This window comes from Anolis sagrei, chromosome X (genome assembly GCF_037176765.1).
Source record: "Anolis sagrei isolate rAnoSag1 chromosome X, rAnoSag1.mat, whole genome shotgun sequence".
NCBI classification, from domain to species: domain Eukaryota; kingdom Metazoa; phylum Chordata; class Lepidosauria; order Squamata; family Dactyloidae; genus Anolis; species Anolis sagrei.
In genome coordinates, this window is record NC_090034.1 from 579,363 (window position 1) to 596,655 (window position 17,293).

Consider the following 17,293-nt stretch of genomic DNA (forward strand, 5'->3'; position numbering starts at 1 on the left):
TATAATATAATAAGTAAATATAATATAATATGATAAATAAATAATAAAATAATTAAATATTATAAATTGCAAATATAATAATATATTATACGAGATGCCTACCTCACAACAGAGAGTATGATCCTAGAGAGGAAGACCTGCTGAGAACCGGAAGCGTGCGGCGTCCTCCTTCTTCCTAGCGTGGCGCGCCTCTATGGAGGAAGAGGCGTGGCCGGAAGTGGAGCAGTGGAGCACTTCCGCCGCGGGGCGGGGCCCGAGAGGCAGGCGAGGCGGGCGGGCGCCGCGGAGAAGACAAGAGAGAGAAGAGAGTGGAGGAGAAAGAGAGGCGAGAGCGGCCAGGCTTGGCCTTCCCGAAAGAGCACAGAAGGCGAGAGAGAGAGAAAGAGGAGGCGTGGCTTAGGAGCAGAGGGGGCGTGGCCAGCCCAGGCCGAGAGGTGGGCGGGGCCTCTTCGGCGGGCGCTGGGAAGGCCGGCGCTGATTGGCCGTTGGCACAGTGGGCGGGCCCTCAGGAGGAGGAGAATGGGGATGCTCCTGACATGCCTTCCTAGAGCGGGCCTGGCCCAACTTGGGCCCTCCTTCCTTCCCTGTAGGCCGCTCTAGGCCTCACAACAAACTCACAGATCCTCATACATTGCTGTGCAAGGGAGCTGCCTGGACTGGTCTGAAACCGCATTAGGTGTCCAGTGTGGACAGGGCCCGAACCCTCCATAATTGTGGCCTTTCTTTTTCCTCAGGCAGGCCAGGAGATTCATCCTTTATTGATCCAAGAGGCTTTCATCCTTTATTGATCCCTTGGCATTGGCATTGGCATTGGCGGCGGAGATGGCGGCGTTTGTGTCGACGCAGGGCCCGACGGTGGTGGACCAGACCACCCTCATGAAGAAGTACCTCCAGTTCGTGGCCGCCCTCACCGACGTCAACACACGTGAGTCCACACCACCACCACACAAAGACCCCCACTACCACTCGTTACGTACATCGTTCACGTTCCTGGTAGATCTGGGACTATCCACACTCAGACTCCATTCTACAATGGAGGAGGACATTCAGTATGATTCATCATTCACATTCCTCACACAAAGACCCCCACTACTACCCATTACGTACATCGTTCACATTCCTTGTAGATGACGTAGTATGAAGTTTCCCCCGACTCCTATGTGCGTCCAACTCTGGGACTCTGATCTGGGACTATCCACACTCAGACTCCATTTTACAAGTCAGTACAATTAGAAGTCAACCAGGATAGTATGCATTTGGTAGTGTCAGTCTGCTGCCATGTATAGGAAAAATTGAAGGTTTCCCCTTTATCCTAAGCCTAGTCATGTGTCTGACTCTGGGACTATCTGCACTTAGACTCCATTTTAGAAATCAGTACAATTTAGAAGTCAACCAGGATAGTATGCATTTGGTAGTGTCAGTCTGCTGCTGTGTATAGGTAAAGGTGAAGGTTTCCCCTTAAAGTTAAGCCTAGTCATGTGTCTGACGCTGGGACTCTGATCTGGGATTATCCACACTCAGACTCCATTTTACAAGTCAGCCAGGATATTCACTATTACGTACATCATTCACATTCCTTGTAGATGATGTAGAATGACGTTTCCCCCTGACTCCTATGTTGTTTGAGGGTGTAGGGGGGACTGCACACCATGTGGCCAGATCTGGGACTATCCTGACTCAAACTCCCATTTTAGAAGTCAGCCAGGACAGTGTGCATTTGGTAGTGTCAGTATTCTGCAGTGTTTACATAAAGGTGAAAGTTTCCCCTTAATGTTAAGCCTAATCATGTGTCTGACTCTGGGACTCTGATTTGGGACTATTCACACTCAGACGCCATTTTAGAAATCAGTACAATTGAAAAATCAGCCAGGATAGTATGTACTTGGCAGTGTCTGCTGCTGTGTATAGGTAAAGGTTTCCCCTTAAAGTTAAGCCTAGTTGTGTGTCCAGCTCTGAGACTCTAATCTGGGACTATCCACACTCAGACTCCATTTTACAAGTGAGTACAATTTAGAAATCAGCCAGGATAGTATGTAGTTGGTAGTGTCAGTCTGCTGCCGTGTATTGGTAAAGGTGAAGGTTTCCCCTTAAAATTAAGCCTAGTTGTGGGTCTGACTCTGGGACTATCCTGACTCAGACTCCCATTTTAGAAGTCAGCCAGGACTTGGTAGTGTCCATCTGCTGCAGTGTATAGGTAGAGGTGAAGGCTTCCCCTTAACGTTAAGCCTAGTCGTGTGTCCGACTCTGGGTCTCTGATCTGGGATTCTCCACACTCAGACTCCATTTTACAAGTCAGTACAATTTAGAAATCAGCCAGGATATTCAGTATTTTGGCTGGCTGATGTTTACTCAGCCAGCTAAAATATTCATAAAATAGTGGCAGAAATGTTCAACTCTAGGACTCTGATCTGGGATTATCCACACTCAGACTCCATTTTAGAAACCAGACAGCTCTAATGTCTGGGAGTAGGACGTGTGAAAAAGATCTTGGGGTCCTCGTGGACAACAAGTTAAACATGAGCCAGGAATGTGATGTGGAGGCAAAAAAAGCCAATGGGATTTTGGCCTCAGGCATCAATAGGAGCATAGTGTCTAGATCCAGGGAAGTCATGCTCCCCATGCTCTATTCTGCTCTGGTTAGACCACACCTGGAATATTGTGTCCAATTCTGGGCACCACAATTCAAGAGAGATATTGACTCTAAGCTGGAATGTGTCCAGAGGAGGGCGACTCAGATGATCAAGGGTCTGGAGAACAAGCCCTATGAGGAGCGGCTTAAGGAGCTGGGCATGTTTAGCCTGAAGAAGAGAAGGCTGAGAGGAGATATGATAGCCATGTATACATATGTGAGAGGATTTCATAGGGAGGAGGGAGCAGATCAAGGGTCTGGAGAACAAGCCCTATGAGGAGCGGCTTAAGGAGCTGGGCATGTTTAGCCTGAAGAAGAGAAGGCTGAGAGGAGACATGATGATAGCCATGGATAAATATGTGAGGGAATTTCATAGAGGGGAGGGAGCAAGCTTGAAGATTGCCAGCGTGGGAGCTTGCCTAATGTCTCTGAGGAGTGAATTCCAGAGCCGGGGGGGCCACCACAGAGAAGGCCCTGTCTCTCGTTATTTATTATTATTATTATTTATTTATTTTGAGGTTTTATATACCGACCCTCTCACCTTCAAAGAGGGATTCGGACCGGTTCACAACGTGTTAACATACAAAGAATATACAATAACAACACAATGCCAACCCGTTCCCACAAGTTGCACTTAGGATGCAGGTGGGAGCGAGAGAAGGGCCTCTCTGGAAGATTGAAGAGGTCGTGTGGGTTCGTAGATGGAGGTAGGAGGGTCCCAAACCTGCACCTTGAATTGGGCCCGGAAGTGATGAGTCCAGGAGGACACCCAAGCTGTGGACCTGTGACTTGAGGGGGAGCGAGACCTGAGATTTCCCGAATCCTGGCTTGGATAAAGAAGCAGAATGATGAGAATCCTTCTCTCGAACCCGAGTGTGTGTGTGTGTGGAGAGGGATGAGTGTGAACGAGTGAATGGGTGCTGCGTCTGGTGGGCTTGGCCTTCCGGGTGATGAGAGCCAAACTGATAAGATCTGACTGCTTCTTTGGGAGGGCGGTATATCATTAGAGGAACGGGATATCGTTATAAGCCTTGTTATAGCCGTTTCTCGTTCTGTTTTGCAGCCGACGAAACCAAACTGAAGATGATGCAAGAAGTCAGCGAAAATTTCGAGGTAGGAATGGCCGGAGCGCGGTGGGGTGGGCTTCCCTTGGTTTCTCACTTACGGGTGGAGATGGAAATCCAGGTTGCCCAGCCATTCAGTCCATTAAATATATTTGTATGGATATTCATTGAAATATTCACCTCATAAAAATATTTGCTAAAATATTCATAAAATATTTGCAGAAATGTCCATAAAAATATTTGGTATATTAGGTAAAATATTCATAAAATATTGGTATGAATATTATGAATATTCATTGAAATATTCCCAGAATTGTTCATAAAAATATTTGCTAAAATATTCATAAATATTTGCAGAAATGTTCATAAAATATTTGGTATATTTGGCAAAATATTCATAAAATATTGGTGTGAATATTCATGGAAATACTCCCAGAATTGTTCATAAAAATATTTGCTAAAATATTCACGAAAGTATTTGCAGAAATAGTCACAACAATGGGTTGTTGTAGGTTTTTTTGGGGCTATATGGCCATGTTCTAGAGGCATTCTCTCCTGACGTTTCGCCTGCATCTATGGCAAGCATCCTCAGAGGGAGTGAGGTCTGTTGGAACTAGGAAAATGGTCTTATATATCTGTGGAATGACCAGGGTGAGACAAAGAACGCTTGCCTGCTGGAGCTAGGTGGGAATGTTCATCTGACCCCCTTGATTATCATTTGATTGCCTGACAGTGCCTGGGGGAATCTTTTCTTGAGAGGTGATTGGATGTCCTTGTTTGTTTCCTCTCTGTTGTTGTGCTGTTGTAATATTAGAGTTTTTAAATACTGTTCATTTTCATACTGTTCATTTCCTCCTTTCTGTTGAAATTGGGGTTTTCTCCAGGCACTGCCAGGCCATCAAATGCTAATCAAGGTGGTCAGTTGAAACATTCACCCCTAGCTCCAGCAGACAATAGTCCTTTGTCCCACCCTGGTCACTATTCCACAGATATATAAGCCCATTTTCCTAGTTCCAACAGTCCTCACTCCCTCTGAGGATGCTTGCCATAGATGCAGGCGAAACGTCAGGAGAGAATGCCTCTAGAACATGGCTATATAGTCCGAAAAAACCTACAACAACCCAGTGATTCCGGCTGTGTAAGCCTTCGACAATTCAATTAAGCCAACCTTTGTGTGTAGGGGGGGGGGGTACTCCTGGGACAAGAACGTAGGGGAAGCACTAGCATAAAATTATATGGCTTCAGAGTCTCTGTTTCCCTTCCAGAACGTGACCTCCTCCCCACAGTACTCCACCTTCCTGGAACACATCATCCCGCGCTTCCTCACCTTCCTCCAGGACGGAGAGGTCCAGTTCCTGCAGGAAAAGCCTGCACAGGTATCCCCCCCCCCCCCACCTTCAAAACCACAGGTGTTTCCCTTTCCGCTAGGACTGTAATTCTCAACTAATCCTGTCAAATGTTTTATTTGTTTATTGACAGTATTGATATTCAGCCCTTCTCGCCCCGCAGCACACCACTGGAAGGTTTTATGGCATCGTAACTAGCCTCCCCACATAAAGCAGTACCAAAATTTCCTACTTGACAGATGCAGCTGTCTTTCGGGCTGCATAGGTCGACAGCAAGCTAGGCTAATGGCCGGAAGCTCGCTCTGATCCGGGTGGCACACCGCTGGAAGGTTTTATGGCATTGTAAATAGCCTCCCCACCTAAAGCGGTACCTAACTTTCCTACTTGAGAGATGTAACTGTCTTTCAGGCTGCATAGGTAGATAGCAAGCTAGGCTAATAGTCGGAAGCTCACTCTGATCCTGTTGGCATGCCACTGGAAGGTATTATGACATCGTAAATAGCCTCCCCACCTAAAGCGGTCCGTAAATTTCCTACTTGAGAGTTGCAACTGTCTTTCGGGCTGCATAGGTCAACAGCAAGGTAGGCTGATGGCCGGAAGCTCACTCCGATCCAGGTGGCACGCCGCTGGAAGGTATTATGGCATCGTAAAAGCCTCCCCACCTAAAGCGGTCCCTAAATTTCCTACTTGAGAGATGCAACTGTCTTTCGGGCTGCATAGGTCGACAGCAAGCTAGGCTAATGGCCGAAAGCTCACTCCGACCCGGTCTGGCTTCAACCACTCGGTCAGTAGTGATTTAATGCAGTGGGCTATCAGCAGTTCTGTTCGATCAATGAAAAAAAGTTTCAATACTCATTAGTAAATAAGGAATGGGGCAGCAAATTGTTTCTGAAGTTTTTCTAAAACATCGTATGGGACTATTAACTAGAGTTACTTTTCCATTAAGTAACTACACCCATAAGGGAAACTTCGTGGTTAGAGCTGTTGGTTCTTCTCCTCTTCTTTCTCTGCAGCAACTCAGGAAATTAGTTCTGGAGATCATCCACCGGATCCCGACCAATGAGCACCTCCGCCCTCACACGAAGAACATCCTGTCCGTCATGTTCAGGTTTCTAGAGGTACGTACGGACCCTTTGTAGATCACACCACGCTGGGTTATTAAATGCCATTTCCTCATTGGTTCTATTTATTTATTTATTTATTCTTTATTTATTGGTTCTATCATTTAAAAAACATGGGAAAAGTTGATTAAACTGCCGATATAATGATAATAATAATAATAATAATAATAATAATAATAATAATAAATCATCAATCATCAATCAATATATCTATCTAAAAAAATGTCATGTTCATTTGTGGGATTCACATACGTACCGGTAATATAATGTAATATGATAAAATAATAATGCTAATAAGATATAGAATATAATAATACAATGAAAGAACAACAGCAACAACAATAATCTAAGGTTCCTCTGCCTTCCTGTTGCCTCAGCCCTGGTTCTTAACTAGGAGTCGTTTGCAAGTCGGATGTTTGTGGCTTGGGGATGGACTGCATGTATATAATATATATATATAAAATATAATACATATATATAAAATATATCAAATGATATCAAATAATGTATATAAAATAATATGATTCTAATATATAATAACGTACCAGTAATATAATAAAATAATAGTACTAATAAGATATAGAATATAATAATGCAAATAAACAACAATAATCTATGAATCCTCTGCCTTCATGTTGCCTCAGCCCTGGTTCTTAACTAGGAGTTGTTTGCAAGTCGGATGTTTGTGACTCGGGGATGAACTGCATGTATATATATATATATATAAATATATCAAATAATATATATAAAATAATATGATTCTAATATATAATAACGTACAAGTAATATAATAAAATAATAGTACTAATAAGATATAGAATATAATGATACAAATAAACAACAATAATCTATGATTCCTCTGCCTTCATGTTGCCTCAGCCCTGGTTCTTAACTAGGAGTCGTTTCAAGTCGGATGTTTGTGACTCGGGGACTCCCTGTATCCCAAGTGAACCAACTGAGACGCGTTGTTATAATGTTTTGGTGTCTCTCCCGTTATGTTTATGTTGGGAAATTGAGTGGAAATATAGATTATGTAGCAAGGAATGAGCCCTGTGCCTCACCCCACCCTTTCCTTTTCCCCCGATGTTTAGACGGAAAACGAAGAAAACGTCCTGATTTGCTTGAGAATCATCATCGAGCTGCACAAACAGTTCCGGCCACCCATCACCCAAGAGGTATGTGCCTTTCCTGCTGTGGTTGTGAAGTTGCGCTTTGCAATGTCCCTCCACTCCACACTTGTGCCGCATGTGCATTCCATCACATGATCGAGAATTAGAGTTGAGTGGGGAGGAGCAGGAAGGCACGTTGATTCAGGAACGATGAAGAGAATTGATTGCAATGTATCGTCGAAGGTTTCATAGCTGGAATCACTGGGTTGTAAATTTTTCGGACTCTCTGGCCATGTTCTAGAAGCATTCTCTCCTGACGTTTCGCCTGCATCTGTGGCAAGCATCCTCACAGGTTGTGAGGTTTATTGGAAGCAAGGAAAATGGGAGTTATATATCTGTGGAAAGTCCAGGGTGGGAGAAAGAAAGGACCCTTATCTGTTGGAGTTAGCTGGGAATGTTTCAATTGGCCACCTTGATTATTAGCATTTGATGACCTGACAGTTGTTGTTGTTAACAGGCAATTTTCCTCTCTTTTTTCCCTCCTGCACAGATTCATCATTTTTTGGATTTTGTGAAACAGATTTACAAAGAACTCCCCAAAGTCGTGGTAAGCGTTGCCGTTCTCGTATTACGGGAGTCGCTTTGAGGTCCATTCATTGTCTTGATGGGTCCAAGCAGGTTGTGGCTGGCTTTTCCATGGCTGTCCTTGCAAGGTTTGGTTGTTCTTCCCATTAGGACAACGAGAAGCGGCTTGTGCTTCTCTGGGTTGTTTGCAGACCTTGCAATGCCAGCCGTGTGGTTGTGTGTGTGGATTATATGCTTGTGCGATAATGTCCCATGAACTTAGGGATGCTTGAGCAAAAGACTATTAGTGACATTCACGTCTTGCTTTGTGTTGCAGAACCGATACTTTGAGAACCCGCAGGTGATCCCCGAAAACACGGTTCCCACCCCAGAGATGGTGGGCATGATCACCACCATTGTTGTGAAAGTCAACCCTGAGCGGGACGACAGCGAGACCAGGACGGTACGTGTCGCACAAGCAAGGACCGGAGGACCGGCCAGTGGAATCTGCCCACAAAGTAGCCTTGGCCATTGCCAGGACGTGCATTTCAGGGGGGTCTGAATGTGTATAAAATAAGATGATTCTAATATATAATAACGTACCGGTAATAGAATGTAATATAATAAAACAATACTACTAATAAGATATAGAATATAATAATACAAATAAACAACAATAATCTATTATTCCTCTGCCTTCATGTTGCCTCAGCCCTGGTTCTTAACTAGGAGTCATTTACAAGTCGGATGTTTGTGACTCGGGGATGGACTGCATATAAATAAAATAATATGATTCTAATGTATAATAACATACCAGTAATAGAATGTAATATAATAAAATAATAGTACTAGTAAGATATAGAATATAATAATCCAAAGAAACAACACTAATCTATGATTCCTCTGCCTTCCTGTTGCATTGTACAATATCAGTATTAAATATTATATTGTACTATACTGTTATGTTGTAATATTATTAGTAATATTGCATGTAATATAAAATATATAATTATAATATTACATTATTAGTAGTAGTATTATATTGTATTGCATTGTAATATTATAAACTTTATATCTATATACAATATACATATATATGTATATATATAAAAATGCTCTTTGCATAATGAGTACCTTAAAAACAAAAGAACTAATGAACGAAATCACACCAAATTTGGCAACAAAACATCTCACAACACAAGGAGTGACCATCACTCAAAAAATTATGATTTTGTCTCTTGGGAGTTGTTGCTGGGATTTATAGTTCACCTACAATCAAGGAGCATTCTGAACTCCACCAATTATGGCATTGAACCAAATGTGGCATACAGGACTCCCATGACCAACAGAAAACACTAGAAGGGTTTGGTGGGCATTGACCTTGAGTTTGGGAGTTGTAGTTCACCTGCATCCAGAGAGCACTGTGGACTCAAACAAGGATGGATATGGACCAAACTTGGCACAAGTACTCATGGTGGAGTTTTGGGGAAATAGACCTTGACATTTGGGAGTTGTAGTTGATGGGATTTATAGTTCACCTACAATCACAGAGCATTCTAAACCCCACCAACGATGGAATTGAACCAGACGTGGCACACAGGACTCCCATGACCAACAGAAAACACTGGAAGGGTTTGGTGGGCATTGACCTTGAGTTTGGGAGTTGTAGTTCACCTACATCCAGAGATCACTGTGGGCTCAAACAATGATGGATCTGGACCAAACTCTACACAAATACTCAATATGCCCAAATGTGAACACTGGTGGAGTTTGGGGAAAATAGAATCTTGGCATTTGGGAGTTGTAGTTGCTGGGATTTGTAGTTCGCCTATAATCACAGAGCATTCTGAAACCCACCAATGATAGAATTGGGCCAATTATATTTTTAGTAAATTTGGTAGTAGAGGGGCCCATTGGCTTATACTGCGTTTGTATTGGAAGAGGTGGAAAAATATAGCCTAAGGCACTGTCGTAAACGAGATTCCCCATTTAAAAATGGGGTTCTCTGAGCGATTTCTGCCTTTGGAAAGAGACTGGGTTTGCTTTTGTCTCCGCAGCATTCGATCATCCCTCGCGGCTCGCTCTCCCTGAAGGTCCTGGCCGAACTGCCCATCATCGTCGTCCTCATGTATCAGGTCAGCAGTCCGTCCTCCTTTTCCCACCAAACGCCATATTTTGTTTGTTTACGTGTAGATGCAAGTGTTGGGGTGCAAAGGTTTGAGTTTGCGCACAGTTCCGATTTGCTCTGAAATGGCTGAAGGGGAAAAAGGGGATTTGTTTTGCTCACCTAGACACACTTCCTTACGTTGTGGTCTTTCTTCAGCTCTACAAACTCAACATCCATAACGTGGTGGCCGAATTTGTGCCCTTGATCATGAATACAATTATCATCCAGGTGTCCACGCAAGCAAGGTAAGGCGGTGGAACGAAGTCACTCGATACTCTTGTTATTGTGTACTAGCCATCCCCTGCCACACATTGCTGTGGCCCAGACTGTGTATACGTTTTGTGTGTGTGTACATATATATCTGTGTATATATGTGTGTTTGCATATATATATATATGTGGGTCTATATATGTGTGTAAATATTTGTGTATTTGTGTGTTTATATGTGTACATGCATATTGTATATATGTGTATATATTTGTTCTTAAGCTAACAACAACAACAACAACAACATAAAAAGACATGCCTCCATTCCTAAGCTGCCTGGGGCAATCTTTCGTTGGAAGGTGATTAGATGTCCCTGAGTGTTTTCTCTCTGCTGTTTTTCTGTTTTTAGAGGTTTTTTTTAATACTGGTAGCCAGGCTATCAAATGCTAATCAAGGTGGTCAGTTGAAACATTCACACCCAGCTCCAGCAGACAAGAGTCCTTTGTCCCACCCTGCCACCGTATTAATGATAATCAGGCTGAGGTAATATTGAGAAGTTGATCTGTGAACACACCCTGTGCCACTATAGTTTCTTAGAGGCTGTTAAAAGCTGACTCGAATGAGACTTTGACCACAAAAGGTATGCACACTGAGGCTGGAATAAGTTGATAAAAATAATAAGGACGTTTATTGAACAGGCTTGAATAATTCAGGTACAAATGCTTAATGGTTTCAGTAAAATACTGGCATAAAAAGCATGTGGTTGCGTTTGAGTAAAGATCTTAAAACTTCTGGGTTACAAGTCTTAAAAATTACTTCAGGAAATGAATCTCCCAAAAATCCCCCTTAGGAATTTAGCCAAAACCCTGAACTAGCCTTCCTTAGGAAATGAACAGACCACTAACGGGGTACTGTTCCACAAAACAGTATTCTAGCTATCTCCTCAATAGCTACTCTGAATACCTCTCAAAAGACTAACCCAAACTTCTTCTTCAAACCCAGACTCGTTCTCACTAATGCCAAGATGGCGTCTCCCTGTCTCCCTTTCCTAAAGTGGATGCCGTGGCTTCGCCCGGCCCACTCCCTTAAGATATCAGGCAGCTAGCTAAGGTGAGGGATTCATTACACAGGATTACACAAGAAACAAAACAACATTGGGACGCCCGTGCTTGGTTTAAGCGTTGCACTTTATCACAACCAGGTTGCCTCCGTTTGCACGCTCACCTTCTGGGTAAAGGCCGAGCTAAGCCACTCTTTGCTTCCATTTCCAGACAGCACAAACTCTACAACAAAGAGCTGTATGCCGACTTCATTGCCGCACAGATAAAAACGTTGTCATTCTTGGCTTACATCATAAGGATTTATCAGGTAAGCAACAGCAGAGATTGATATTCTTGCTCAGACGTGGGTGCAGCTACTGGAGAAGCAAAAAAAAAAAAAAAGTTCTCAAATCCACCCAAATTTTCATTTTCCACTAGTTTAAAACAAGCCAGATGTGTGTTTTCAGGAACTGTGAGGTCGAAGAGAGCACGGAGCCTTAAGCATTCCATTGAATTTCTGCTGGTATTCAGTCTTCCTTCTGGTCAGGGATAATGCGAATTATAGTTGAGCCACCTTTGGAGGGCCACAGATTCTTTTCCTCTGTGATATTGAAAGAAAACAAGCTTCTGCTAGGTTGTTAGTCAGCTGAGATATTAAATAATAGGTGCTCGGAATAAATGCTGTATTTCATCACATATTAGTTGCACCCCCTTTTTGTAAAAACGAGAGGGGGAAGTCAGCAGAGATATTAAGTAATAGATACTTTCAATATTCTCAAAATAGATAATTTCATCGCATAATAGTTGCACCCCCATTTTTTGCACAGAGGGAGGGGGGAAGTCAGCTATTAAATAATAGGTGCTTCCAGTATTCTCAAAATAGATGCTATATTTCATCACATAATAGGCGCACCCGCCTTTTTTGCAAAAAAGGGAGGGGGAAAGTAGCTATTAAATAATAGGTTATTCCAGTATCCTCAGAATAGATGCTATATTTCATCGCACCCCCATTTTTTGCACAGAGGGAGGGGGGAAGTCAGCTATTAAAAAATAGGTGCTTCCAGTATTCTCAAAATAGATGCTATATTTCATCGCATAATAGTCGCACCCGCCTTTTTTGCAAAAAAGGGAGGGGGAAAGTAGCTATTAAATAATAGGTTATTCCAGTATCCTCAGAATAGATGCTATATTTCATCGCACCCCCATTTTTTGCACAGACGGAGGGGGGAAGTCAGCTATTAAAAAATAGGTGCTTCCAGTATTCTCAAAATAGGTGCTATATTTCATCGCATAATAGTCGCACCCGTCCTTTTTTTGCAAAAAAGCGAGTGGAGGGGGTGGAGTCAGCTGAGATATTAAATAATAGATTCTGCTAATATTCTCAAAATAGATGCTATATTTCATCGCATAGTAGTCGCACCCCCCTTTTTTACGAAAAAGGGAAGGGGGAAGTGCCTCTATTATGTGGTGAAATACAGTATTTACTATGTCCTCCCAAACACATCTAATTATACATGGTCTTTTTCGACATTCTTTGTTCTGTGGTCACCCTAGGCAAATGTTTTGGACAAATGGTGTTCTCTAAACCTTGCATGCTTCTATATAGCCCTTCAGGTGTTTTGGACTTTAAGTCCCACAATTCCTGGTCTCAGGTCCTTTCCTTTTCCCCCTCAGCCACTTAAGCGGGAAAAGGAAAGGGCCTGAGGCCAGGAATTGTGGGACTTGAAGTCCAAAACACCTGGAGGGAAGGCCGAAGTTAGTCCATGCCTGATATAGCCTACACACAACAGTTCTGTGTCCCATGCTGACCTTTACGGCATGACTACAAAGGAGTTGTGACAGTGTGCATACCTGGAAGTAGGATTACATAAGGTATATTATCATCAGGATATTAAATAATAGATGCCGTAGATATTCTCAGAATATATTTTGCATTTCCTCATGTAATAGTCGCACCATATAATATAATAGTGTGCACCCCCCCACACTTTTACCTGGAAGTAGGATTACATAAGGTATATTATCGTCAGGATATTAAATAATAGATGCCATAGATAGTATTGGAATGTATTTTGCATTTCCTCACGTAACAGTCGCACCTTATAATAGTGTGCACCCACCACTTTTACCTGGAAGTAGGATTACATAAGGTATATTATCGTCAGGATATTAAATAATAGATGCCATAGATAGTCTCGTAATATATTTTGCATTTCCTCACGTAATAGTCGCACCATATAATAGTGTGTACCCCCCACTTTTACCTGGAAGTAGGATTACATAAGGTATATTATCGTCAGGACATTAAATAATAGATGCCGTAGATAGTCTCTGAATATATTTTGCATTTCCTCATGTAATAGTCGCACCATATAATAGTGTGTACCCCCCACTTTTACCTGGAAGTAGGATGACATAAGATATATTATCGTCAGGATATTAAATAATAGATGCCATAGATAGTCTCGGAATATATTTTGCATTTCCTCACGTAATAGTCGCACCATATAATAGTGTGCACTCCCCATTTTTACCTGGAAGTAGGATTACATAAGGTATATTATCATCAGGATATTAAATAATAGATGCCATAGATAGTCTGGGAATATATTTTGCATTTCCTCACGTAATAGTCGCACCATATAATAGTTGCACCCCCCACTTTTTTGCCATAAAAGGGGGAAGTGCATCTTTTATGAGGTGAAACACATTATTTACTTTGACCTTTTGCTTTCTGACAGGAATTGGTGGCAAAGTATTCACAGCAGATGGTGAAGGGGATGCTGCAGCTGCTGTCGAACTGTCCCGCCGAGACGGCTCACCTCCGGAAGGAGCTTCTCATTGCGGCCAAGCACATTCTCACCACGGATTTGAGGAGCCGTACGTTATATGTTTTCCGCTCTCGGGCACATTTATTATTCATTAAAAGTGTTAAAATATTTATTTACATCCCAGTTTATATTCTAATAACATTGCAATGCATTAAAAGTAATTTAAATTACTAAAAGTATTACTAAAATTACTAAAAGTAATTTAAATTGAATTATTATTATTGAATTATTATTATTATTATTATTATTATTTTACTTATTTATTTTTGTGCTGTTTTTCTCCCATAAAAAATTCAACAAAAGCTCATAAACTTTGTAACACTTTTTTGTGTGTGTTTTTCAATAATTCCAGAGTTCATTCCCTGCATGGACAAGCTGTTTGATGAATCCATCCTCATTGGCTCTGGATACACGGCCCGCGAAACACTCAGGTCTGTATTGGAAATCGTTGGCTTGGTTTATTTATTGTTTATTTGTTTACAGTATTTGTATACAGCTTTTCTCACCCCGAGGGGGACTCAAAGCGGTTTACACGTAAGTAAGAGCAAAAATTCAATGCCAGTACAAACAATTACAATTATACACTACAATTATACATAAATCAAACCAAAACAAAACATCCACAAGCAATAAAACAATCATTAAAATAATTACCGTTCCAGTCATTTGTCTTTCTGAAATGCTGCGTACATTTACTTCTACTTCCCGAAGGCCCGGTCCCAAAACCATGATTTTAATTTTTTTCTAAAAGCCAGGAGGGAGGGAGCGGATCTTACCTCATTTGGGAGTGTGTTCCATAGTTGGGGGCCACAGCCGAGAAGGCCCTGTCTCTCGTCCCCGCCAGGCGCATCTGTGCTGTTGACTGGAGCGAGAGCAGGGCCTCCCCGGATGATCTTAGATTATGAGGTGGGACGTAGGGGTGGATGCGTTTGGACAAGGCAGCTGGGCTCGAACCGTATAGAGCTTTATAGAGCAAAACCAGCACTTTGAATTGGGCTCGGAGATGGACCGGCAGCTCCCTGTATGTCACCCCGGTTAGTAATCTCGCTGCCGCCCATTGGACTAGCTGAAGTTTCCGAACCATCTTCAAAGGCCGCCCCACGTAGAGCGCGTTGCAGTAATCTATTTGGGATGTTGAATCTGTGCTGCGGATGTGCAAGGTTACACATGTACTTCAGCCTCTCGTGTGTATAAATCAGGCGTGGGCAAACTTGGGCTCTCCAGGTGTGTAGGAAAGCTCATCCAGCGCTTGCCAGGCTACAACGCAGGTCAATAATGAGACGCCGATGATGTTGCTTTTATTGATTTTGTGATATCTTATACTGTTTAATGTTTTTTTTTAAATCTATTATGTTGTATGTATACTGATTGGTTGGAAACCGCCTTGAGTCGCCAAGTGGCTGAGAAAGGCGGTATATAAATACAGAAAATAAATAAATAATAAATAAATCATCCCATTTCTTTTTCCATACATCACTATTTGGGTGGAGGGCTATGAAGTCAACAGTCTTAAACTTTTTCTACCACTTTCCTTATTTTAGCAGATACTAACATTTGTGACTTTAGAGCAGTTTTAATAATATAAACGAATCAAACAAAAGATTGGAGATGATGTGAACGGTCCGCTTTCTCCCTCCCAGGCCCCTCGCCTACAGCACGTTGGCGGATCTGGTCCACCACGTCCGGCAGCACTTGCCGCTCAACGACCTCTCCCTGGCCGTCCAGTTGTTTGCCAAGAACATCGACGACGAGTCGTTGCCCAGCAGCATCCAGACCATGTCGTGCAAGCTCCTCTTGAACCTGGTGGATTGCATCCGCTCCAAGAGCGAGCAGGAGAACGGAAACGGGCGGGACATCCTCATGCGCATGCTGGAGGTACGGGGCGGTGGTTGTCGTTGTTGTAATAATAATAATAATAATAATAATAATAAACTTTATTTATACCCCGCCACCATCTCCCCGAGGGGACTCAGGGCGGCTTACATGAGGCCAAGCCCGACAACACAACAGTAAAAACAAAACACAAACAAATAAAACAGTGCAATTAATATAACTCACATATAAACAATAACAATTATTGTTATTAGTATATTTATTTATTTATACCCCGCTTTGTCTCTCCTGAAGGGGACTCAGAGAGGCTATATATCTATTACTATTCTTATTCTTATGATTCTTATTAATATTATTATTAGCTGCCCCCTGTCACACGTTACTGTGGCCCAGTCTGTGTATATGTGTTTTGTGTGTGTATATATTTGTGTATATGTGTGTTTGCGTGTATATATATATGTGGTTTTGTGCACATGTTGTAATGTAATTTTTGTTTTTTGGCTTTTTAAGTCTCTTCTGCTATGTTTTTCAGTGTTGTTATGAATGATGGTCACTCATTGGCCTGATAGGTGTGTTGTGTCCAAATTTGGTATCCATTCGTCCAGTGGTTTTTGAGTTTTGTAAATCCCACAAACCAACATTACATTTTTATTTATATAGGATTATTATTATAGATATTATCACAGATATTCTCAGAGGATTTGTGATAAGACCCCGAGATCCAGGTGCGTTAGGCATGATGTCATGGGTGTCTTAGAGGGCTTAAATTAAGTGGTTTGCTTTCAGGCTTTTCAGAGGAGACAATGTTGCTAATGGGGAATGGCCTCCTGTTTATGATTCCAAGTTCATGATCCTATATTGTCAAGATTCCTGTTTCATGTTCATGGTGGTGGTGGTGGTTGTTGTTATTAGCTGTCCCCTGCCACACGTTACTGTGGCCCAGTCTGTGTATATGTCTTTTTTGTGTGTATATGTGTGTGTATATATTTGTGTATATGTGTGTTTGCGGGTATATATATATGTAGTTTTGCTCATGTGTTGTAATGTATTTTTTTGCCTTTTTTTGGCTTTTTAAGTCTCTTCTGCTATGTTTTTCAGTGTTGTTATGAATGATGGTCACCAGTTGGCCTGATAGGTGTGTTGTGTCCAAATTTGGTATCCATTCGTCCAGTGGTTTTTGAGTTATGTAAATCCCACAAACCAACATTACATTTTTATTGATATAGGATTATTATTATAGATATTATCAAAGATATTCTCAGAGGATTTGTGATAAGACCTCGATGTCCAGGTGCGTTAGGCATGATGTCATGGGTGTTTTAGAGGGCTTAAATTACGTGGTTTGCTTTCAGGATTTTCAGAGGAGACAATGTTGCTAATGG

General features: G+C 42.1%; 1 protein-coding gene across 1 annotated transcript in view; it reads left to right on the plus strand.

Annotated features, from left to right (window-relative positions):
- Window positions 1-235: 235 nt before the first annotated feature.
- LOC132780040 (transformation/transcription domain-associated protein) overlaps window positions 236-17,293 on the plus strand; it is a 232,772-nt gene continuing 215,714 nt past the window's right edge. The window contains exons 1-14 of the mRNA XM_067460867.1: window positions 236-434; window positions 735-925; window positions 3,693-3,742; window positions 4,959-5,069; window positions 6,053-6,157; window positions 7,252-7,335; window positions 7,820-7,876; window positions 8,171-8,296; window positions 9,891-9,968; window positions 10,157-10,245; window positions 11,479-11,575; window positions 13,989-14,127; window positions 14,431-14,509; window positions 15,719-15,953. Coding sequence (XP_067316968.1) covers window positions 823-925; window positions 3,693-3,742; window positions 4,959-5,069; window positions 6,053-6,157; window positions 7,252-7,335; window positions 7,820-7,876; window positions 8,171-8,296; window positions 9,891-9,968; window positions 10,157-10,245; window positions 11,479-11,575; window positions 13,989-14,127; window positions 14,431-14,509; window positions 15,719-15,953 — 1,353 coding nt within the window. The 5' untranslated portion in view covers window positions 236-434; window positions 735-822. The remainder of the gene's footprint in view (window positions 435-734; window positions 926-3,692; window positions 3,743-4,958; window positions 5,070-6,052; window positions 6,158-7,251; window positions 7,336-7,819; window positions 7,877-8,170; window positions 8,297-9,890; window positions 9,969-10,156; window positions 10,246-11,478; window positions 11,576-13,988; window positions 14,128-14,430; window positions 14,510-15,718; window positions 15,954-17,293) is intronic.